Raw genomic sequence first — 26,652 nt, 5'->3', positions numbered from 1 at the left:
CCGCAGCCGTGGGATTTTTTACCGGTTAGGAGGCGATTCCAACATGTCAGACATGGTAAGGTGATTCTTAAGCCGAAAACACATCCAATGTTTCAACGTTTCTGGTAAAAAGTATAAAACAGCAAGGGTACTTTACTGAAACTTTAGATGTCGTTACGGCTTTAGAACCAAAATTCTCTTTGCAACCAAACGCTGATTTTCCGCATGCACTATCGCACATTGGAGGCCTAAAGACACATGCTCTGCGACTGGCAGATAAGAGAAAAATTCGGAAAAAAACCCGTCGCTGTCTTATACAAATTTCGTTATTGTTTAAGGAACAATAATTCTCAAGCCGAAAATACATACAACGCTTCAGTAAAGTTGGGCGACATTTCTGATAAAAGAATAAAAGAGCAAGGGCAACATAGATCGAATTTTCTTTATTCTTTTATCAGAAATGGCGTCCAACTTTACAGAAACGTTGGATGTGTTATCGGCTTCATTTACTTCATAATATCGAACACTTAAATAATATTCTAAATCCAATCCACATATACATACTTACTTGTGAGTCCTTAAGAAAACCCTCGACTTACCTTAGCCGAAAACTAAACCATGATGCAATATTTTAAAATAATCATTACATTGTTCACATCAATTTATTTATCATCAGTATATAACAAAAAAAACAAACGCACAATCAACCACTCACACTGGCAACACATAGCTTATGATCATAGAAGGAACATGTGGCCATGTATAGAACATCATCGCCTTCCTCAAAATTCAAACCCCAATCGGCTCCATAACAAATACTTTTATGTTCGACAAATTCTCCAACCAAACTTGGTGGTGGTGATGCATTCCCATCACCCATATCAACGATGCTAAAGTTGTGGTACATGCATGCACACAGCATTAAGTTATAATCTCTCGGATCCGGTTTTATACGCCATATGCCGCCTTGCAGATTAATTTCATTTAATGGTCCTTTCATCGCCCTTGTGTCGAATATACGTAGATTTTCATCATAACTCCCGGTTAATAAAATATGCTCACGTTTGGGATGACTTAGTAGACAGGTGACACCGGCTGTATGGGATTTATTGAGCATAATTCGTGACTCGCTTCGCAGGTCATAAACATTTAACAGCATATCATCTCCACCACTATAGATACGATTCTTGTCCCATTTATCGAAAGCACATATCCACGCCTCAAAATTATGAGCATGCCAAGATTTTAAGATTTCCATATTTCGCTCATTCGATCTGGATAGTAGGCTGATATTGCCCTTAGAGTCAGAAGCCAAAATCTGCTGTAAGCTACTTTCATTAGATTGATTCCAATCGAGGGACAAGGCCAAATTGTTGTCATCATCCGATTTAAGAGCCACCGATTCGATTAGCTTTAATTTGCAATTCTCCAATTGAAATATTTCTATTTTACCCAAAGCAGTAGCCGTTGCCAATGTCGGGACTTCACAGCCACTGTTGCAGCTTAACCATTTCATATCCAATATGGCAGCCGTTTCTATGCGTTGTAGTTCCTGCAGCGATTTGGTTAGCTTGTCAAATTCAAAGAGGTATATACGTCCTTTACGTTGGCATGGTTTCTCTTCTTCTCCTTCCTTGTTTTCCTCAAGTTGATATGTGCCACAGGCAAAAATGTTTCGATAATTGATGTGAGGACACCATTCCACAGAATCTGCAGAATATTCCGTATCAATATCGTGAAGAAGTTCTATGTTCAACATTATCTGAAAATATAGAATAAAACGAAAAGATTTAGAAATTTGTAGTTGGTTACGTTTTGTTGCAGACTGACTCAGTGCAACCTATCAACGGCATCACCAACAATTTCACAAGGTGAAACTGTTCATTCCATACCAACCAATTGATACCTCTCCGCTGGTAAAATATATCAACAGATTGGCATCAGAGCCGGCGCATCAAGATCTTATTCGACAGGCGACAAAAAGTCAAGTTCTATAAGGCCTCGGTACATAAGCGACTGGCTTTTTTGCTTGAGTCATTTCAGGTAGAAGAGTAAGAGAAAAAGGGCAACATACTTCGGATTTGGTTTGTCTGTTCTTTATTCGTTTACCTTTTTGAGTTACCGACAAAAATCGGTAAAATTAAAATTCTTATAATTTGGATAATTAACGATATTAACGATAAGTTAGCGACCAATAAAAAATATTCGCAAAGTCTACCGATAGCAACAGTGTTGTGAACTTTTATTTGAAATTTTCATTCATAATTTTGCGTTTTAATGTTATGGATTTTGGTCGGTAATGCGGGGAACACATGATCAGTTTTGACTGTCGATTTTTCGCAAATATCGATAACAGTCAAACTGTCCAGCAACCACAAAACAAAGCTAATAGTTTCAGAGAGTTCACTAATCACCGCTTCAGAGATCTGCCCAAAACCTTCTGATGTTCGGGTAGCATAAAGGACGTTTCGAGACATCATCACTGCTGCTCGCCCTATAGCTGCTGGTCGAATAGCGATGTGAGGCCAAACTTCCCAGCAAAGGCGACGGGATTAGAAAATGAGCGTGATGCCAACCTCAGTGACCCTAGAGTCAGGAATCTGACACTGGAAGTTAACAGGGAGGTCGGTGAGCATATACGGAATAAGGGTTAACTCATCTGAAGAGTTGCAACTCTCGAATCCTGGAAAGAAGGAGGATAGGACGTCAGTCACGTTTGGTGACGTTACGCTGACAGATCCGAAAGGGTGCGCAAGTTATTTTAATCGACAGTTTGTCGAGCACCCCCGGAGTGACAGGGCGAAGAAAAGAGTACAACGTCGCATCAGATCTCTTCCTACCGAGGATGAACCACCAGAATTTACAATGGCTGATGTTGCGGATGCCATCAGAAACTGTAATCTCCATGGTAATGCTGAAACAGCTGGATGCGCAGGGAATACAATATCCTTCTAAAGTTCTCAACCTGTCGCTAGCCACCCACATCGTTGCCGAAATCTGTAAAATGGGCAGGGTGGTCCCGCTACTGAAGCCAGGCAGCATAGGTGAATCGGACATACCGATTTCGTCGGCATGCCCTTGAAGCTTTAGTCCTCCCCAGCGTCAGAAATAGCTATCGAGTTGCCGATCATCAGCATGGTTTCTATAAGCATCACAGAACGACAACAGCCATTTTCCACGTGAGGGTCATGCAAATATCCACCACTAAACCTACGACCACTCTGTTCATCACATGGACGGCAGAGGTTAGAACAGAGTTGAATGTCATGGTCGATGGTAGCAGAATTTCTACTTCAAACGATCGCAAAATTCTAGGGGTCATCAGCACTTGCGGTGCTGATAGAGAAACCTTGTTGATCACAAATAACGCGATAAGTCGGTCTGTGTAAGCTATGCGGCGCCAGTATGGTCCGCGAAGTGCAACGCGATGGAAAAATATTCAAGCCTGTCACAATGCCTAAACGAACTTGCAAACATCACGGTGCGCCTTAACTAATTTTAAATGAAAGGTGCTTACACCTGGGAAGTTTTTGCAGATTCTGAAACTACAATGTTCATAGATGAGAAATATCAAGAAACAAAAAATATCGCCGGAGGGATTTTCAAATAAATCGCGATTTAAGTTCACATTTTTAGGGGTTGTTTAGATTTTAACGATTTTGCTTGGAAACCGTGAGTCCTATGTAAATGGGCATAAAGAAAATGTTGTAGCTGTGAAAATTCTTCACAAGATTGACCTATATGATATTTTCGTAGGTTTTACCGTTTTTGAGATATAGAAGTTCAAATTGAGACAATGCACTGACTGTATCGCCTCCTTATAAAACAATTGGGCTCTAGAGCAGTTGGCGAATGACCCGTTGTTTTATCGCAAAATTGTGTTCAGCGATGAGGCGCATTTTTGGCTTAACGGGTTTGTTAATAAGCAAAATTGCCGCATATAGAGTGAGACCAATCCACAAGAGACCCTACAGACTCCATTACATCCAGAAAAATGCACCGTATGGTGCGGTTTTCACGCTGGTGGCATCATCGGACATTATTTCTTCAAAAATTAGTCCGGAGGAGATGTGGTTTCAACAGGATGGCGCTACGTGCCATACGGCGAACGCAACCATCGACTTATTGAAATCAAAATTTGGCGATAAGTTGATTTCGAGAAGTGGACCTGTCAATTGGCCTCCAAGGTCGTGCGATTTGACACCTCTCGATTATTTCCTGTGGGGCTACGTGAAGTCACTGGTTTATGCTGATAAACCAGCAACAATTGATGCCTTGGAGGCCAGCATTGTTCGTGTTATTCGTGACATACGGCCAGCAGTGCTCGAAAAAGTGGCTAAAAATTGGACGTCCAGAATGAACTTCGTCAAGAACAGCCGCGGTGCCCATATGCCCGAAATCATTTTCAAATGTTAATGTCACGTATTGATCTTTCGAATAAAAAAAAAAATTGATTACAATTTAATTTTTTGTGTTATTTTTTACAATTTCAAGTTCTATCGGGCTTAAAAAAACACCCTTTACTAGAGATTTGGAAAGCTGCAGGGGAAATCCCGCTTCCAAAGATTCATATCACCCTATTATCACCAAGTTTTGGAAGCGCTATTGCTACCATCCAAGACCGCACACATCAAACTAGCAAGTCGTCAGCATGGATTTCGGAACGTTCATAGCACAAAGAAGGCTTTGAACGAGATCACAAAACATATTGCGAATTGTCTCAACCAAAATCGAGCTCCAGCGCGGACTGTGATCGTCGCTATGGATTAGACAAAGGCATTTGACACGGTAGATCACACGATTCTGATGGGTGACATTAAGGATTCTACATTGTTCTATGTTACTAATGGCTGTATCACACCTTATGCTTTTTCACATGTATGAAATCAGCTGGTCTGTATATTAGTATACCCAAAGTGACAACATACATGTAAAAAAGCATATGGTGTGATATATCCGTAAGCGCTGCTTTGGTAACTATCTTAATGGATGCCGGGAATATGTGGAATTCCGAGGTAGGTTAGGTTAGGTTGAAAAGAGGGGCGAATATAAGAATCGCCACATGCCCGTATTGGGCATACACTTAAGCCAGTATAGGCCTGTTGTGCGCTCTAATTTCGGAAGCCTAAGGGGAATAAATTTTTATTGCTTAATTTATTAAAAAGAAAATAAATTTATGAGTTAAGAAATTCTGTGCCATTGACATAATCTCTTAAGTTTTTGAACTCGCTTGCCCTAATTTGGTGGAGTTCTGCTATAGTGTTATTTCCTAAAAATTGGTTTCTTAGCGTCGCGAAGGCTGGGCAATAACAGAGATAGTGTTCCAACGTTTCGTCGTCCTCTCCGCATGCTCTGCATTCGCTGCTTTCTGCACAACCGATTTTGTGCAGGTGTGCTTGTAGCCCTAGTTGTCCTGTAAGGATGCCTGTCAGTCTACTAATGTCTTTTTTACTCATTTGAAGGAGTTCCTTTGTTTTATCCTCGTCTGGGTTTCCCCAGAAAATTTTTGTATTTTTCCCTTTCTCTTCAGTATTCCAGAGGGATGTATGGGCGTTTTCTGCCCATGCTTTTAACTCTAGACGCGCCGCTTTTAAAGGCTTAGCATTATCTAGGCTTATCGTAGCTTGCTCTCTGGCTTGCCTTGCCAAGGAGTTGGCTATCTCGTTACCCCTAATCCCTTTATGACCTGGTACCCATATAATGTTAACAGAACCATGGTGGGAGTAGTCGTTGATTGATTTTTTACACTGCAGGACAGTTTTTGATTTCACCGTCTTGCTTGTTATTGCTTTAATTGCTGCTTTATTGTCCGTTAGGATGTTTACAGTGATTGGCCTTGTGTTAGCTTTAAAACCAGTTCAGACACTCTGTGATCGCTCGGATTTCGGCCTGTAGGATCGTATTATGATCCGGCAGTCGAAGGGAGATTCTAGTTTCCTGGTCTTCGATATATAGACCCAGACCTGTTCTCCCCCCTAGAACGGCCCCATCTGTGAAACCACAGCTTCCAGTTGGCATCCGTTCCAGGGTTCCATCGATCCACATGTCTCTGTCTGGTATTAAAATTTCACACAAGGCGGATTCAATTGTTTCAGGTATACGGTCTGATACAATATGATCTATTGACTCACCCGTTGTAACCTATAATATGCTTTGGTGGTATGTTTGGTGGTCTCTTACGATCCACTCGCTCATCGACTTAAGTCTTATAGCTGCGATGGCTGCCTCATACCTCACCCGAATTTCTATTGGGTGGACAAATAAAATTGTCTCTAAAGCCCTAGTTGGTGTAGTCCTCATTGCCCCGCTAATACTTAAGCAGCACGTTCTTTGGACTTTTTGCAGTACTTTTACGTTGCATTTCTTGTCCGTAGCTGTCCACCATACCACAGAAGCGTAAGTTAGAATCGGTCTAATTACGCTTCTGTATAACCAGTGTGTCATCCTAGGATTGAAACCCCATTTTGAGCCTATAGCTCTTCTGCAGGTTGACCAACATCTGTGGGCTTTATTAGCCCTTTCCTGAATATGGTCTCTCCATTTAAGTTTCCTGTCTAGAATTACTCCCAGGTACTTTATTGTTGGAGAAATGTTTATCATCTTATCTAGGAAAACGGGTTCTTCGTAAGCTCCTATTTTTCGTTTTCCTAGTGAATAGACATAATTCTGTTTTTTCCGGGTTGACATTTAGACCTCTTGGTCTGGCCCAGTTGTATGCTATTTTTAGAGCCGTTTCGGCTCTTCTACAGAGTATATTTGGATTCTTTCCCCTAAGAAGTATTATAACGTCATCTGCATAGCAGATGGGTTCAAATCCTTCGTCGGTTAAGATCCTTAGTAGACTATTTATGGTGGTAACCCATAGGAAAGGTGATAGTATTCCTCCCTGTGGCGTCCCCTGACCAACTTTGTCTCTTTTTGTTACGTCTTGTAGCGCGTCTAAGGAGTGGATTAGCGTTTCGGTGCTGACGTTGTTGAACGCTCCTTCGATGTCGATGCAAACTGCGAGAGTATACAACGTCATCTCGAAGGTTCTCTCTATGTGGTGTACTACCTCATGTAATGCGGTTTCCACTGATCTACCTTTTACGTATGCATGTTGTTTGTACTTGAGCATATCGTTAGGGATGTTACTCTTTATCATGGTGTCGACCGTCCGTTCCATTGTTTTGAGTAAGAATGAAGTTAAACTTATCGGACGATAAGATTTTGGTATTGCATAACTTGACTTGCCGGGCTTGGGAATGAATACTACCCTTGCCTCTTGCCAGGCCAATGGAGTATACGCAAAGTTTAAGCAAGCATTGAAAATCTCGACCAGATTGGACGAAATATAGTCCACTTCCCTTTGAAGTAAGGCTGGGAAAATCTGGTCTGGTCCCGCTGCTTTGTATGGTGAGAAGCTCATTATTGATTCTTTAATCATCAAGTTGTTGATTTTTGGTGCTTCTTCTGATGCATAAGCTATCTCCATCGGTGACACTGTGTGTGCCGTAGTACTCGACGGGAAGTGCGTTCTCATCAGAAGGCTTAGAGTTTCCTCGGTTGTTTCCATCTTTTTACCCGTCTCATCAACCATAAGCTCGGGTTGTGAGTGAGTTTTAGATAGAAACTTTTTAATTTTAGAGACGTCATTCACGCTATCTACCTGTTCACAAAAAAGCTTCCAGGAGTTCCGTTTGGCGTTTCTTGTCATTTTGTTGTATTCTTTTAGTTTTGTTTGGTAGTTGTCCCAGAATACAGCTGCTTTTTTACGTTTTGCCCTATTGTAAAGTCTTCGGACCTCTTTGCCTTTGTTACGAATTTCCCCTGTCATCCAGGGTTTTTCGTAGGCAGATTTCCTCTCTCGAAGTGGACAACTTTCTTCGAAAGGCCTTACTAGAGCCTCTGTCAGTTTATTGACATTTCTATCAATATCTTCTTTACTTAGGCAAACTTCAACTTCTTGCCCTAGTCTATCTTTAACTTGTTTTCCGAATTTAGCCCAATTAGTTTTGGATTTATTTCGGAAAGTTATCGGATTCGGCGGTGGCCTTGATATTTTAAACCTAATATACCTATGGTCAGAGAAGGAATGTTCCTTTGAAACCCTCCACTCATGTACCTCGTTTATTAGATTTTCTGAACATATTGTTACATATAATACTTCCTCCCTAACTCTGTTAACAAAGGTTGGTGTATTTCCTATGTTAAGGGTTATCAGGTCGTTAGTATTCAAAAATTCTAGAAGGGCTTGACCCCTCTTGTTTGTATTAGTACTACCCCACGAAATGTGGTGAGAGTTAGCATCGTTACCTACTAGTACTTCGTTACCTGTTTGCTTGATTTTCCTCACCAGTTGCTGTAGCTCCGACGAAGGTGGTAATGTCGGCTAGTCGAACGGCAGGTAGATTGATGCTAAGTATATATTACCATTCCCTTGCTTCAACACTGTGGCGTCCGAGGTTGACAACTCTGGGGAGAAAAGAAAGCATAAGTTTTTATGGCATATAATACAGGTCCTCGGTCGGTTTCCTGTATTAGCGTAAAAGAGTTGGTAATTAATGTGGTTTAGTCCGGAAACCTTGTTCTTTACGGTCCAAGGTTCCTGGATTAAACCGATGTGTATATTACCTTTGTTTATTTTATCCACCAGGGCTTGAGTTTCCGTTTCGCTCCGATGGAGGTTTATCTGGATGACCTCAATCATGAGTCATCCAGTAAGCGTGCTTCTTGGGAGTCGCTGATGGCTTCGACCCCCTCTTCGGTATTGCTCGGTGGTTTGTCCTCCTTGCTGGTTTGGTGGGCATCCTCTTCTTCTTCCCCGACTCGTGCCCTTCCAACTTTAAAGGTGACTGCATTACAGATGTAGTACGCCTTGCCCTTTGTCTTTGTAAGACTGGATAGTGAGAGGTCGTCAATTCCAACCACAAGGAGAGTGCCATCCTCTTTCTCCTCCCTGTGGAAGACTTCCCACCTCTTCACTTCCAAGGTCTCATTTTGCTTGCCAAAGACCTCGAGCATGCGTTCTGTCTCGAACTTGCAGCCATACCCTTTGACGTAAACCGTCGCTTTAGTCAGATGAGGTATCTCGTCCTTCCTCACCAGCTTCAATTTGCCGCCTTCCCAAGGAGTTGTCATACTGTTGATGACTTCCTCGAGAGCGGCCGGGTTCGCGTGCGGTCCCAAGTGGTATACTAAGAGGTCCCCTTTGAGCTCGCTGCTGACTATTTTTATTGGCCCACTCTTTAGAATGTGTTCAAGTATTTTATCGCTGACCATATTTTCGATGGCCTGCTGATGTTCTTTAGGTAATCTGCCGGACCCTCTACTGGTATCGATCACTGCATAGCACCTCTCGTCCCTGTAGTTCTTCCTGGCCACCTTGGCGTAAGTAGATGGCGGCTCCGAACCAGTCTCTGCGCCCATCTCCCTCTTCTGGAAGGCCCTGGGCTTCTTATCAGAGCCCTTGGTACTTCCAGAGGATTCCGCGGTCGCGCTCACCTTCTTCGTGCCCGAGCAATCCTTTTCGCCCTCCGTCGAAGGGTTCTTTGGGCAGTCTCCTTCGCGTGGGTTTTGAGAGGAATTGCTTGGGGCATTTGATGGTGGGAAGCTCATTTTCTTCTTACTTGGTTTGGCGGTATTTTCTTCCTCTGGAGATATGCTTTCGCTTACCTCTTCTACCATCTTGTGGACCTCCTCGTTAACGGGCTTCTCCACAACGGTGGTGTTGATTTTGCAACTGCTGTCTGATTCGGAGTCAGGGTCGCTCCCATCCTCGGATGGCTGGGTCCAGATTAAACTCTCCCTTCGCTTCCCTTTCTCCTCATCTTTTTTACCTTTCGGTTGCGTGCTTGTAGCAGTACCGTCGACCACAGATGCCAAGGCACCCACATCTGTGGGAGATGTTTGCTCACGATCGCTTGATGACGACGAGGTGTGACTCGCAGGCAGATCACTATTCCCCGCCGGTACTGGGTTATTTAGGCCCTGCACCGTAACTTTAATTCCTTCTTTGTCCTCCATGTTTGTTTTTTGTTTTAGGGGAACACCCCCGTAGTCAGTTTTTTGTCCTCGGGAACCTCAGAGGTCCCAGAGGTAGGTGGTCGTGCCACTCCACCCTAGACGGGTCATGTCACAAGTGATTTCCTTCGTAAATGATAGAGTAGCCCGACCATCCACCTCCCCCTATCCGCCGGTGGGGACGCGCCCGGTAGGAGAACTGACAAACACCCTCGGGAATTCCGAGGTAGGATGTCAAAATACCGCAAATTGATCAATCTTTACCTTGCTAAGCTTCCTGTACCACCTCAAAGCCTGTTCTCTACACAGATGACTGCACAATCTTGTCATCTGGTGTAGATATTGATGAAATTAGTGTTAGACAGACGATGACTACCTAGTCACCATCTCACCATTCACACAAGAAAGACATCTCATATCACCGACGAAATCTACTATTACCTTACTCACATCCTGAACGCGTGAGTTAAAAACGGAACTAGACATTAAAGTCGATGGAAGAACAATGCCGACCGTCCAACACCTGAAGAACCTGGGTTTGTGTTCGACAATTCACTAAAATTCACGAAACATGCCGCATACATAAGAACCAAAGTCCCAACCAAAAGCAAGATCCTGAAAGCGCTGACAGGAACCACGTACAAGACATTAAGTCGTTCAATTCTAAGCTATGCTGCCCCGTATGTACATCATTCATGTGTGACACCCAATTTACAGGAAATACAAATCAGGGCTTTACGGGTTGTAATCGGTTCTATTTTGATGTCGAGCGTCCGGACATCCAAGAGCTCCCGGCAATCCAAGAGGCCGTCATACTGCCCTAACAATGTTCTTAACTAACATTCATCAGCAATATCAGACAGCGATCTGGGTGGAGCAACTCCTGAACTCTTATTGTACCAGAATTGTTCCAGGCACACTGGGCCAGTGCCCAAATTGTTCACATTCTCCTCGCATCTCACATAATTTGACTGATAGTGTGAAATCAGTTGGTCTTACAGTTCCACCTTATGTATTACATCATGGTTGCAGATAATCTGTTACAACAACAACCAACGTTGACGGATTGGTAGGAAACATAGTGATAGGTGACACCTATCACCAATAACTGACAATGGTTATCTCTACACGCAGAAAAATTTATGTTAGAAATATGTTTGGATCCAAACAAATATATGTTTGGATCCAAACATAATATGTTTGGGTCCAAACAAATATATGTTTGCAACATTTAGTAACATATCTCAATTTGATATGTTTGGGTAAAACATATTTTTTATGTTAGAAAATTTTTTTCATGGGTGGAGAGAGGATGTTTGTCAACGAGAGTAATAACATTGCTCTCGCGGCTGTGGAATGCTGTTTTATAATGAAGAGTTGTGTGTGTACGTAGAAGCGAAGAAGGGGGCTTTGGTGGCATGTATGCGTCAAACTCGTGTGTTTCTTGTTTTGTTGTTGTTAACCAACATAGCGAGAGAAGAAGAAAAGAAGAAATTATATGAATTATATTTTTTTCTTTCTTCAGTGTTTTAGTTGCCTTTGTAGAGTCAAGACGGTAAAGTGAGTGAATAAATCAGTGTTTTTTTGTTTTCTTAAAGAAATTGTGCTTTTTAGTAAATTAAATGCCCAATACATTTTATAATTGGAAATTTTATTATTGAATCAATAAGGTGAATGGAAATATTTTATTGGACAAGGAAGAACTCGCATTTAATATTGGTAATTACATACATACTTATGTATATTTGAAATATGGCATATACATATTTATTTATTACATTACATAATCATTTGATTCTAGATGCCGATTCCCCGCTGATGATTTCAACTATGAGGACAATTTGTTTTATTTCACAACTAAGGAGAAGCGTTCAACTACGTTTCTATATATTTTGCCTTTTTAAAAGTGTGACTATTTACAAATTATTTCAATCAGTTTTTCTTTTATTAAAGTGTGTTATGTATTTCTGTGTTTGTTGTTCTTTTGCCTTTCAATAAAAACCCACAACATTTGTGTGTATACTATAGAGATAGCCAGTGAGTTCTTACTGAGAGCAAGTGAACACACATATTAAAGTGTTTTACATTGAATTTTACGCTCCCTTGCTCTCAGTAAGCGCCCACTGGTGCATGTGTTGGTTTTTTTTGTGCCTTTTGGGTTTGTATTTTTTTGCACCCAAACATAAATATCTTTGCACCCAAACATAAATATCTTTGCACCCAAACATATATATGTTTGCACCCAAACATATATTTGTTTCCACCCAAATATATATTTGTTTGCAGACCCAAACATATATTATGTTTGGGACTGTTGCAAACATATATATGTTTGCTGCAAAATATGTTTGGAACTTATGTTAGTGAGGTCTTTTTTTTTGCGTGTAACAACAAAGATCATGGATTAAATTAAACAGTGGGTAATAAAAAAGGTCTGAAATAATTAGAAAGGGAATCAGTCAGTGTCGAAGGACAGGAGAAGTTACAAGTGCGCGAATTTTAATAGAACGGAGCTAAACATGTGGACTCACTTCCAATAAAACAAGGCGAGTCAGAGTGGTGCTAAAAATAATTCCTCTCTGTAGGAGGTGCCCGAAATCATCAAAGTACTAGCGGAGTTTCGCAAATCCGAACCGTTGAGGTGTTCGCAATCCTTGAGTTCCAGCCCTTGAGGCGTTCGCAATCCTTGGGTTACACGTGTTCCATTCCTTGAGGTGTTCTGAGCTTTCGGGTGAAATTTACCAGATCACCCCAGTAGGCTCAACGTGAAGACCAGTAGAAGCCATTGGGTAAACTTGACCTGGTCAGAGTGGAAAGAAGGCGAATCCCTTGTGAAACTTGGCCAAAGCCAAATACTACGAATTGTAAAACTCTCATTAAGAAATACCACAATAAAAGCCACCTTTTGATTAAAACCCAAAACCTGTAAACTTTCGCATCAAAATTTGCACGAAGAAAGAAGACGCTCTTACGAACACAAATGGAAATTGCTGCAGCTTCCCATTAATTACAATCATGCCAAAATTACGTCAGGATCATAATTTTTTCTATCGGAATCAATGATAAAACTACTGAAAACGATAGGGAACCAATTATTCCACCATTCTGATTACTAAAATGGCATAAAAAGCGAAAAATTTCGAAGTTATTAATCGATTACTGTGGTGCATCATTTTCAATGCTCAATTTAAAAATGTCCATTATTTGTTTGCGGTAAAATTTTAGTATAAAGGTACTGTAAACGGAATATTTTTGTATGCCTTCTTAAAGACAACGGCCTACAAAATTGTTTTTTGATTTATTAAAAAATCTCAACAAGTTTCCAAGTTATCAACGTTTACATTTATTATTTCATGTTGCATAATTTTCAGTGACAGTCACTGTAAATTCTCCGTGAGTTTTCTCACTTTCACCTTTAAGTTGAAACGGCGTATACAGTCAGTCGAAAAATATGAACGAAGCTTTTAACAGTGAAAATATTGTATACAAAATCAAACTTGATGGAGTGTCCTATAAGTGTTCATCGGGTGCCTGATAGAAGCGGGCTTCAAAGAAACAGTTTGTATGGGTTCAAGGATACAAGAAAAATATCATATACTCATATTGACACGAGATCACAGATCCTTGTGATCTGAAATGGGGATTATATCAAAGGGGGATCTGACATGTGTGGCAGGGATATGAAGGCTTCGCCCATATTTATGGATAACGTATTGCTATGTTTTACCCCCATGCATCTAGGATCACTCATTGTGGTCTCTAGAACTCAAATCCATTGAGTACTTTCCGAAAAAATCCAAAAGAATGTTAAATAAAGCCCCATTTTGTGCCAAAATTGCCCGAAAGCTGTAATTCGGATCCAATGGGGTATTATCACCGGATTTCACCAAAATACTGGTGGATTTATTATTTAGACACTCGAATAGAATAAAAACAAGCTAAAAAGCCAAAATAAAGGCATGTCAAGCTAAAGAATTAAAAAATGTCTTACTTTTGGCAATAGTGTAAACTTTCTTTTGACTCTTAATATTGGGGGTTATTTTATCTATCTTCATTTATTTCATAATTAAGCTTATACAAGGCCTAATATTTTCTGGATTTTAATTCAACACTAAACACTTAAAAAAATTGTATTTGTGTTTTATATTTATTATATCACTAGGGGACCCGGCGAACTTCGTCTCGCAGTTTGTTAGGTACAGAACTTTATGGCTTTGGTTCAAACCTATAATACTATTATTGCTATCACCTTGTTCAATGGCAAATATTTGTTTTGAACTGTTTAGGACGATCTTTGAAGCAGATACACATTAGACAATTGTACTTTCGGCAATTGTCAGTTTGACGAAGAGAGAAGGTACTGATAGGCAAAGTGTTTCTATTTTCCTCGACTCTCTCTCCTATAAACTGACAATAGCCGCGAAAAAAATTATGTAACTCTAAATCGGGACTAAGATATATTTTTTAAGCAAATAACACGTTTTGCGATGTAAATAAAAACATTTGGTAGCGCAGTTGAAGCAAAATAATATCATAACGCCCTACTCGTTCCATAATCGATGGTTTTCTACAATTCTTGTTTCCACCACTGAACACGATATTTCACTAAAGCAATTGAATATGAATTTGAATTTAATGCTGAATATAGTGCTTATTTAAATTTGCGTTTTAATCAATTAACCCGTTTAAACCTATTTACCCATTTTGATCCGATCGTTATCAGGTAACCACCTTCGTCTGTTTTTATACCCTCCACCATAGTATGGAGGGTATATTTAGTTTGTTTTTTGTTTGTAACACATCGAACTAATCATTTGTAATCACTCTAGCGTTCGCAATAATTGAGCTAGAGCGCTATATTTTTTCACTCGAGCGTCTTTTTTTCCATAGGCAGGGCAAGTTCGAAGATGGGATATATCGGAACACTTTTTGGTATAGCCCCTATATAACGCTATCTCCCGATTTTCTGTATTTTGAGGATTTTAACCCACTTAGCGCCGAGAATTTTTTTCGCGAGAAAACTTAAAATTTTTTATGAAAATTATATTTTTGAGATTTTTTAAGCATTTTTTAAAAAATAACTTTTTTCTCTAAAACGTATAGTTTTCCTGCAAGGCTTTCTTTTAAAAGTTCCAAAAACTTTGGAGGGTAATATTGGTGTATCCTTACATGCCAATCCCTTGGTTTTTGATTGAGAAAATACTCTTACTATATTCATAACAAATCCCTGACTTTATATGATTCTAACTTTTTTCATTAAATTTTTATCGCATATTTAAATTTTTCATCAAAAGTCGAAAATTACAAAAAAGTCGATTTTTTTGGATAGCTTGGGTTTTTGGCCAAATGCGTGGAAATGCGTAGGTCAAATGAAGCGCTGTCAGCGTGAAATTACAGATAACAGGCAATACTATAACAAAATGCAAAAAACCCCACAAAAATATTTGAAAAAACCAGAGTTTTACGTCAATTTTTGCAACCATTTTTTGTGGCGTTTAAACGACCAGTGGCTTTATCTGGGTTAACTACATTTTTTGACCGAACTACCTGTAATTTCACGTTTGGGGTTCCCAGTGGTCACAAAACATCTCCACCAAAAACCGTAAACATAGGTCCATGTTTTGGTATAGCCTCCATATAACGGTACCCCCCGATTATCGGTATTTTGAGGATATTAGCTAAATTTTTTAACCGAACTACCTGTAATTTGACAGTTGAGGTTCCTAGTAATCACAAAACATCTCCACCAAAAACTGTCAACATAGGTCCATGTTTTGGTAGAGCCCCTATATAATGGTACTTCCCGATTTTCTGTATTTTCTGGATTTTAATTATATTTCTCGGCCGAACTATCTGTAATTTCAGGTTTGGGGTTCCCAGTGGTTCTCAAAGTATATCTACTAAAAACAGTCAAGGTCCATGTTTTGGCATAGCCCCCATATAGCGGTACCTCCCGATTTTTGGTATTTTGAGTATTTTAGTTAAAATTTTTGATCGAACTACCTGTAATTTGACCGTTGAGGTTTCTAGTAATCACAAAATATCTCCACCAAAAAATGTCAACATAGGTCCATGTTTAGGTATAACCCCCTATATAACTGTACCTCCCGATTTTCTCTTTGATATAGCCCCATATAAGGTTCCTTACAGATTGAATAATTTGTTTATGTTTTTTAACTTATTTAGGTATCAGAGGTCTCAAAATATCTTCGTCTAAAATTGTGGACAGGAAAGAATATAATTATTCCGTTTTAGTTCAGAATATTTTATGGTGAAGTTCAGCCGGGCCGAACTTAACGCTTTTTTACTTATTTTTTCTGACTTCTCTATTTAATGTGATCTCCCGAATTTTACTTGCACTGCAAATTCGGTATTAGATGCAATGGCTCTGGTAACATGGACAGAGCTATTCTATTAGTTGCCGTTCTTTGTGTGTTTCGGATGCTTGAAGTCTTGTCACACTAACACGTGACTGTTGTCGATTACTTGGTCACCCTATATTTAATTTCGACGTAAATAACATAGTCAAATTAATATCACAAACTTATTAACGATTAATAAGTATTTACCTACTTATGTCGCCGATAAAGAATATTTGTCAGATAATTCGACCAAAAAAACTCCAGTACCTCCGATTTCTTGTTTTTTCCAATTTTGAATATCATCCTTTTTTCGAATGACATACATACACACACAGAGAAGAGATATTGTTGGAACAATCATATTCTAAGAACAAAATAGTGTATTTTAAAAATCTGAAAATATATATTGTTGTTTCAACCATATATTTTTTATTAGGGAACATAATGACACAAAACATATTGTTGCGCCAACAATATATATTTCAAGAATTTTAAAATACACTATTTTGTTCTTAAAATATGATTGTTCCAACAACATGTTTTATCTGCGTGCAGTGTACCAACAGTACCAATGTACATATGTATGTTTGTATACGTTTGCCGTTTGTAATTGCCTTTTTTGTATCATGACAGAATCTTAACAGTATCAAAATATATCTGGTACAGCTTAAATATTATACCGCATACATCGGAAGTTTATCTTTCGAAGATGTTTTTACCTACGGTTTAAAAGTATACATATATGCCACAACTTTACTTCCAATGAAATCACCTCGGAGCTCTTGATGTTTCAATTAACCCACCAATTTTGTGGATTTGTACCTTTTTCCTCAAAACTGTGGAAACCACTTTTGGCATTATCATCTTAGTCTTTTCAATCGGTATCTGACCGAACCCACCATTAATCTTTACAAACTCTAAACTAAGCCCTGTTACAATCTTTTCGCTGTTAATTTCCTAAAAAGACGCTTGAAAATAAATGTAAATCGATTTGATTGTGAATAAAAAATTCTATACAACTTTCAAAAATTGAAAAATGCGTAGAATGGACCCTCACAGTAGGTGCAAATACAATTTTCGCCAAAAACTGTCCAAATAAGTGCCAAGATTTACTCCAAACGCGAAGCTCGATAGAAATTTGTGGAAAAATTGACTTTATTGAAAAAATATTTTTGCAAATTTTTCGGAAATTTTCGCGATTTTTTTAGGTTTTATCCTTTTCTGCCATGAGACCATTCCGAATTGGTGCGAATTGTCAAAATCTGTTCAGCCGTTCTTGAGTTATAAGCGTAGTAACTAACATCATCCTTTTTTATATATATAGATTATACCGGTGTAATTATGCTATTAACAACTTTTTGTGAGGTGTAAACTTTCTTTTGACTCTGACTGTACGTCAAATCGCAATATTAGTGACTAAATAGACTAATTTTTTGGGTGAAACAGGAGGGTAGTAACTCAAAATTTTCTGTTTTCAGCAGACATAAAAATCTGTTGATACATAAGTAGTTACTGCGAAGATATGAAGATGGGGAGGAGTTTTGCAGTAGAAGCTCTCAAAGTTTGGAAATTTTTTTGAACTTCAGTACTATGCTAAGTCAATATTTGTTTATAACTTCTGTTCGGATTGACCGATCATTACCAAAATTTGACAGAATTTAAGTTAAAGGACGTTCGACACATAGTTTGCAAATTCTGAACAGTGAGTTTTGCAGGACAAGCTCTAAAAGTTTGGAAATTTCTTTGACTTTCAGTACTATGCTAAGTAAATATTTGTTTATAACTTCTGTTCGGATTGTCCGATCATTACCAAAATTTGACAGAATTTAAGTTAAAGGACGTTAAATATAAAAATGTAAAGAACTTGAAAACATGCTAAGTCGACTTAGCATACTATTGTTTGGAGGCGTCGAAATTATAAGAAATGTTATTATATTAAAACAAAAATTATGGCCGACTTCCGTATTGTCAATTGCTTTACAAATGACAAATAATATACACTGTTCTCTGCTTCTTGGGTGACGTAGGGGATGAATGATACCAAGCAACGGTCTTGACCGGCTTTAACATGGCAAAGCCCAGGATTTATCTTGGTCCTCTTTCATCTCAAGTGGACACTGACCTCCCCGTGGTGTCACCTGGGGAACTGCCTTTAACAACCGTTAAAGGTAGTGAGCTAACATGTGCCGCGCGTTCACCCATAAGAACGTTAAAAACTTGGGTTTGGGCGTCGGGTTAGTAACCCTCCCCTAGAAAAAAACATCCTACTATGAAAAAACGAAAGAAAAGAAAAACAAACCCCTCTAAAGTTGACGAACCCCGCAAACGTTTTAAGGACCATGATCTGCGAATCTGCACCTGGAATGTTCGCACTCTTTACAGAGAAGGTGCAGTCTTCGCATTGGCAGACGTACTTGAAAAGTACAAGGCCGATATTACTGCCATACAGGAAATACGATGGATTGGGAAAGGCGTCACAACAACACCTAAAGGTGACGCACTGTATTATAGCTGCCATGACGTAAAGCATGAGTTTGGTTGCGGATTCGTAGTTAGTCGCAGACTAAAACATCTGGTATCCAGCTTCACCCCAGTGAATGAAAGACTTGCTGCAATTCGAAGAAGAGAAACGTCTTTTCCGCAAGAAAAAGAGAGAAATGGAAAAGCGGGAGTGTGAAAAAATCGAGATGTACAGGAGCCAGAATGAAGTCCGAAAATTCTACCAAAGAGTGAAACATCAAACAGATGGCTTTGGTACAGGCACATCCTCCTGTAGAGACCAGCAAGGTAATCTGGTAACAGATACAGATAGCGTGCTCAGGATATGGAAGGAACATTTCTCCAATCTGCTGGTATCCAATAGTAGCGAAGACGATGATACCACAGATCCAATCCCAGAAGATGGTATAGAATGTATACCGCCCGGCCAAGATGAGGTAAAAACAGCAATCAACCGGCTGAAGAATAATAAAGCAGCAGGAGCCGATGGCTTACCAGCCGAGCTGTTTAAAACCGGAGGCGACGCGCTGATAAGGTGTATGCATCAGCTAGTAAGCACCATCTGGTAGGAAGAACGCGTACCCGACGATTGGAACCTGAGCATCCTATGTCCCGTCCACAAGAAAGGAGATAAGACTGTATGCTCAAACTATAGAGGCATAAGTCTTCTCCCTATTGCCTATAAGATAGTGTCAGGGATATTGTGCGAACGACTAAAGCCAATGGTCAACGAAATAATTGGACCATACCAATGTGGCTTTAGACCTGGCAAGTCCACCATTGACCAGATATTTACCCTGCGGCAAATCCTAGAGAAGACCCAAGAGATGCAGATCGACATATTCCACCTTTTTGTCGATTATAAAGCAGCATTCGACAGTCCCCTCCGATCAAAGGTATTCCACGCAATGTCTGAATTTGGTATCCCCTCAAAGCTCATCCGGCTTTGTAAGATGACTTTAACTGATACTAGGTCCTCAGTTAAAATTGGAAAGAACCACTCCGAAGAATTTTGTACGAAAAGAGGTTTCAGACAAGGAGACAGCCTTTCGTGAGACCTATTCAACATTTTGCTGGAAAAGGTAATACGAGATGCAAAGATCAAAAGAAATGGCACAATTTACACCAATAGCCACATGTTACTTGCCTATGCTGATGACATAGACATCATGGGACGATAAGTAAAGGAAGTAACTGATACCTTTAGGAAGGTCGAAGCAGAATCTGCGAAAGTGGGTCTGACGGTAAACGGCGAAAAGACCAAATTGATGGTGTCGACGCGCAAAGCGCCCATAGAGCTCGGACCAACTGTGGAAGTTGGTACCTACAATTTTGAGGTAGTTAAAGACTTCGTCTACCTCGGCACTGCCATAAACACAACAAACAACATCAGTTGTGAAATAAGAAGAAGAATTGTATTGGCCAACAGATGCTACTATGGTCTAAGTAAGCAATTTAAAAACAAGGCCACATATCGTCAAACAAAAATAACACTATACAAAACGCTGATACTACCCGTGTTAATGTATGGCTCCGAAGCATGGGTACTTGCGCAAGCAGATAAGGCAGTGCTTGGTGTGTTTGAGAGGAAAATTCTTCGAAAGATCTACGGGCCGATTTGCGTTGACGGTGAATATCGACGTCGTATGAACCACGAGCTATATAAGCTATACAAAGACATGAATATAGTTAAACGTATCGAGATGCAACGATTGCGTTGGCTATGCCATATCATGAGAATGAGCGATGATGAACCCGCTAAAAAGGCGTATGAATACATGCCCCATGGCTGTGCACGCAGAATCGGCAGGCCAAAGCTTCGATGGAGCAAACAAGTGGATGAAGAAATGGAAAGGCGCGGTATTCCAAAAAGTCAAGCGAAAAACATAGAGGAATGGAGATCTTTTCTTAGTTCGGTCTATGGAACAAATGTTCTGTAATGGGCCAACTAAGTAAGTAAGTTCTCTGTTGAGAATTGAGAATTTTGAGAGAAAATATTCAGAATATTTAATCAGACATCAGAATAACTTCCCATTTTCGGATAAAACATTCGGAATTTTTTTAGAATTTGTCCCGAAAATTTTCAGAATCTTGAAACAAATCTTCGAAAAGAATTCTATTTTCTGAAGGTTTTCGAATATTTCTTCAGAGCGTTGTCCGAAAATGTTACGAAAAATCAAGCTTCCCCTCAGAATTTTTCACAAAATTTATTTCGAATTTTAAACAAATTCGTGTGGAAACTCGAATGTTTTTTTTTTCGAATTTCCCTTGACAAAACGTTCCGAATTCTGCGACCCGCTTCATACAAAAAGTACATGTTTTGCGTGCGAATACGGAATCAGAAATGGAAATTTGTGCAGAGATTTCGTCCGAATTCGGTACGATCTCGGCAAAAATTGTTTACTGATTGCTTTATACGTAGTCAGCAGCACCTCTTTGTCTTTACCCCAAGACGTGCTTGAGATGGCCAGCACTTTATTTCTCTTTTGGTCTTCCACCACATCCAGTCCTAGAAATCGGGTCGTTACGACTGACTCCAGCGTCAGGTCTGTTGGATTTGCACGCCACATTTTGGCACGGGTCTGTTATCTCATGATTCAGGAGGGAAAGGTAACTATTAATATTGCTATTGCTTTGTATGTGGGCAGGGTGGTCTCCTTTTCTTCCCCCCAGGTGCTACCAGTAAACGCTTTGATTATTTTGTTCCGTTTCCCTACGTTCCCAGGCACCACCTCAGCGTGTTTACAAACGACGTATAGGTTGCCGAAAGTGACGCCCAATATTTTGGTCAGCGGGATGAACTGTTCGCGGATATGAATGTCTGTTTGTGCCTTGACCTCTTTGTCCACGATGTCAAGATGGTAGCTGATGACTTAGTGGCAGATAGCTGCAGGTTTCGATCTTCGGAGAAGGCATTAAGGGTAGGGAGGTAGCTATTTATATTTGACTCTATGGACCATTATTATATGTTTTCTTTTACTATTGGAAGGATTTGAAAACGCAAAATAAATCAATTTGGAGGCATTACAAATATAATTTTCACATTAAAAGTAGAGTTGTGCCAAAGGAACTATATGGAACTATCTAGTTCACTTCGCAGTTCCAATGGCCCACATTTTTTTTTGAAGAAACTGCGTATACTTAACAGCACACGTTATATTGCATGATGTTACTCATACGTTTTGGAACTAGTACAAGGAATTAGGAACTAGATTACCCAACTCTAATTAAAAGTAATATCAAGAAGATTCTGCTTTAAATTTAATGATCACTTTTACCTTTAAGGTAGCCGGAACCCTATAAATCTGATCGAAAAATCCAAACTATAACAAAAGAAGACTTATAATAATGGAGGTAAGTCTTTGATGTTTCTGTCAATAGACATTACTGTGCAGTCGTCAGCGTACGATATTAAGTGCATGTTATCAGGTGGATTGGGGGACTTTGATATATAGAAATTGGAGAGTAGCGGGGATAGTACGCCTCCTGGTTAGGGTTTCCATAACGCCTCTCAGGAGAGTGGTATGGTTTACTATGTCGAAGGGTACCGCGACTATTTTTCCGACCTTCCACTTGTCGGGAATTTTAAAGGTGCTGAGACACAGGTGTTGGCAAGATAGTTTGCACCATGTTTCCCTATATGTTTAAACACCTGTATCTCCAAACAATTGCTTTGCTGTGGAGCTCTTGGCGTCTTTTATACTTGTAAGCACATTATCCGTTGTGACGATGGCTTGGTTTATGATTGATCTGAGGACACGGAGATCCCGGCGTAGTCTTCTACTATCACGATCTGGTGTTGTTGGTTGCTCGCCGAATTGCCTGAAGAATGCCAATGCTGTCTTGGATAGGGTTTTTGGTGTTGTATGGCCGAAGGTTATCTTTATGCTCTCAGTACGCCTGTGGTTTCAGAAGATTTGGATCACTTTCCAAAGTCTTTTGGTACCAAGATCCGGTTGTAGGTGTTTTTGCCATATATCTCTTTTGATATTAGCTACCAACGTGTTTATCTCTTTATTTTTATCTTCTACTAGGGGACCCGGCGAACTTCGTCTCGCAGTTTGTTAGGTACAGAACTTTATGGCTTTGGTTCAAACCTATAATACTATTATTGCTATCACCTTGTTCAATGGCAAATATTTGTTTTGAACTGTTTAGGACGATCTTTGAAGCAGATACACATTAGACAATTGTACTTTCGGCAATTGTCAGTTTGACGAAGAGAGAAGGTACTGAGAGGCAAAGTGTTTCTATTTTCCTCGACTCTCTCTCCTATAAACTGACAATAGCCGCGAAAAAAATTATGTAACTCTAAATCGGGACTAAGATATATTTTTTAAGCAAATAACACGTTTTGCGATGTAAATAAAAACATTTGGTAGCGCAGTTGAAGCAAAATAATATCATAACGCCCTACTCGTTCCATAATCGATGGTTTTCTACAATTCTTGTTTCCACCACTGAACACGATATTTCACTAAAGCAATTGAATATGAATTTGAATTTAATGCTGAATATAGTGCTTATTTAAATTTGCGTTTTAATCAATTAACCCGTTTAAACCTATTTACCCATTTTGATCCGATCGTTATCAGGTAACCACCTTCGTCTGTTTTTATACCCTCCACCATAGTATGGAGGGTATATTTAGTTTGTTTTTTGTTTGTAACACATCGAACTAATCATTTGTAATCACTCTAGCGTTCGCAATAATTGAGCTAGAGCGCTATATTTTTTCACTCGAGCGTCTTTTTTTCCATAGGCAGGGCAAGTTCGAAGATGGGATATATCGGAACACTTTTTGGTATAGCCCCTATATAACGCTATCTCCCGATTTTCTGTATTTTGAGGATTTTAACCCACTTAGCGCCGAGAATTTTTTTCGCGAGAAAACTTAAAATTTTTTATGAAAATTATATTTTTGAGATTTTTTAAGCATTTTTTAAAAAATAACTTTTTTCTCTAAAACGTATAGTTTTCCTGCAAGGCTTTCTTTTAAAAGTTCCAAAAACTTTGGAGGGTAATATTGGTGTATCCTTACATGCCAATCCCTTGGTTTTTGATTGAGAAAATACTCTTACTATATTCATAACAAATCCCTGACTTTATATGATTCTAACTTTTTTCATTAAATTTTTATCGCATATTTAAATTTTTCATCAAAAGTCGAAAATTACAAAAAAGTCGATTTTTTTGGATAGCTTGGGTTTTTGGCCAAATGCGTGGAAATGCGTAGGTCAAATGAAGCGCTGTCAGCGTGAAATTACAGATAACAGGCAATACTATAACAAAATGCAAAAAACCCCACAAAAATATTTGAAAAAACCAGAGTTTTACGTCAATTTTTGCAACCATTTTTTGTGGCGTTTAAACGACCAGTGGCTTTATCTGGGTTAACTACATTTTTTGACCGAACTACCTGTAATTTCACGTTTGGGGTTCCCAGTGGTCACAAAACATCTCCACCAAAAACCGTAAACATAGGTCCATGTTTTGGTATAGCCTCCATATAACGGTACCCCCCGATTATCGGTATTTTGAGGATATTAGCTAAATTTTTTAACCGAACTACCTGTAATTTGACAGTTGAGGTTCCTAGTAATCACAAAACATCTCCACCAAAAACTGTCAACATAGGTCCATGTTTTGGTAGAGCCCCTATATAATGGTACTTCCCGATTTTCTGTATTTTCTGGATTTTAATTATATTTCTCGGCCGAACTATCTGTAATTTCAGGTTTGGGGTTCCCAGTGGTTCTCAAAGTATATCTACTAAAAACAGTCAAGGTCCATGTTTTGGCATAGCCCCCATATAGCGGTACCTCCCGATTTTTGGTATTTTGAGTATTTTAGTTAAAATTTTTGATCGAACTACCTGTAATTTGACCGTTGAGGTTTCTAGTAATCACAAAATATCTCCACCAAAAAATGTCAACATAGGTCCATGTTTAGGTATAACCCCCTATATAACTGTACCTCCCGATTTTCTCTTTGATATAGCCCCATATAAGGTTCCTTACAGATTGAATAATTTGTTTATGTTTTTTAACTTATTTAGGTATCAGAGGTCTCAAAATATCTTCGTCTAAAATTGTGGACAGGAAAGAATATAATTATTCCGTTTTAGTTCAGAATATTTTATGGTGAAGTTCAGCCGGGCCGAACTTAACGCTTTTTTACTTATTTTTTCTGACTTCTCTATTTAATGTGATCTCCCGAATTTTACTTGCACTGCAAATTCGGTATTAGATGCAATGGCTCTGGTAACATGGACAGAGCTATTCTATTAGTTGCCGTTCTTTGTGTGTTTCGGATGCTTGAAGTCTTGTCACACTAACACGTGACTGTTGTCGATTACTTGGTCACCCTATATTTAATTTCGACGTAAATAACATAGTCAAATTAATATCACAAACTTATTAACGATTAATAAGTATTTACCTACTTATGTCGCCGATAAAGAATATTTGTCAGATAATTCGACCAAAAAAACTCCAGTACCTCCGATTTCTTGTTTTTTCCAATTTTGAATATCATCCTTTTTTCGAATGACATACATACACACACAGAGAAGAGATATTGTTGGAACAATCATATTCTAAGAACAAAATAGTGTATTTTAAAAATCTGAAAATATATATTGTTGTTTCAACCATATATTTTTTATTAGGGAACATAATGACACAAAACATATTGTTGCGCCAACAATATATATTTCAAGAATTTTAAAATACACTATTTTGTTCTTAAAATATGATTGTTCCAACAACATGTTTTATCTGCGTGCAGTGTACCAACAGTACCAATGTACATATGTATGTTTGTATACGTTTGCCGTTTGTAATTGCCTTTTTTGTATCATGACAGAATCTTAACAGTATCAAAATATATCTGGTACAGCTTAAATATTATACCGCATACATCGGAAGTTTATCTTTCGAAGATGTTTTTACCTACGGTTTAAAAGTATACATATATGCCACAACTTTACTTCCAATGAAATCACCTCGGAGCTCTTGATGTTTCAATTAACCCACCAATTTTGTGGATTTGTACCTTTTTCCTCAAAACTGTGGAAACCACTTTTGGCATTATCATCTTAGTCTTTTCAATCGGTATCTGACCGAACCCACCATTAATCTTTACAAACTCTAAACTAAGCCCTGTTACAATCTTTTCGCTGTTAATTTCCTAAAAAGACGCTTGAAAATAAATGTAAATCGATTTGATTGTGAATAAAAAATTCTATACAACTTTCAAAAATTGAAAAATGCGTAGAATGGACCCTCACAGTAGGTGCAAATACAATTTTCGCCAAAAACTGTCCAAATAAGTGCCAAGATTTACTCCAAACGCGAAGCTCGATAGAAATTTGTGGAAAAATTGACTTTATTGAAAAAATATTTTTGCAAATTTTTCGGAAATTTTCGCGATTTTTTTAGGTTTTATCCTTTTCTGCCATGAGACCATTCCGAATTGGTGCGAATTGTCAAAATCTGTTCAGCCGTTCTTGAGTTATAAGCGTAGTAACTAACATCATCCTTTTTTATATATATAGATTATACCGGTGTAATTATGCTATTAACAACTTTTTGTGAGGTGTAAACTTTCTTTTGACTCTGACTGTACGTCAAATCGCAATATTAGTGACTAAATAGACTAATTTTTTGGGTGAAACAGGAGGGTAGTAACTCAAAATTTTCTGTTTTTAGCAGACATAAAAATCTGTTGATACATAAGTAGTTACTGCGAAGATATGAAGATGGGGAGGAGTTTTGCAGTAGAAGCTCTCAAAGTTTGGAAATTTTTT

General features: G+C 38.9%; 1 protein-coding gene across 1 annotated transcript in view; it reads right to left on the bottom strand.

Moving 5' to 3' along the window:
* Window positions 1-622: 622 nt before the first annotated feature.
* The window catches only part of LOC141396489 (diphthine methyltransferase), an 88,058-nt gene continuing 62,028 nt past the window's right edge, over window positions 623-26,652 (bottom strand). The window contains exon 2 of the mRNA XM_073971987.1: window positions 623-1,741. Coding sequence (XP_073828088.1) covers window positions 683-1,738 — 1,056 coding nt within the window. The 5' untranslated portion in view covers window positions 1,739-1,741 and the 3' untranslated portion in view covers window positions 623-682. The remainder of the gene's footprint in view (window positions 1,742-26,652) is intronic.

This window comes from Musca autumnalis, unplaced genomic scaffold (genome assembly GCF_047663935.1).
Source record: "Musca autumnalis isolate F117 unplaced genomic scaffold, ASM4766393v1 scaffold_3, whole genome shotgun sequence".
NCBI classification, from domain to species: Eukaryota; Metazoa; Arthropoda; class Insecta; order Diptera; family Muscidae; genus Musca; species Musca autumnalis.
Note: the sequence above shows the minus strand (reverse complement) of the source record. Positions and strands in the feature narration are given on the sequence as shown.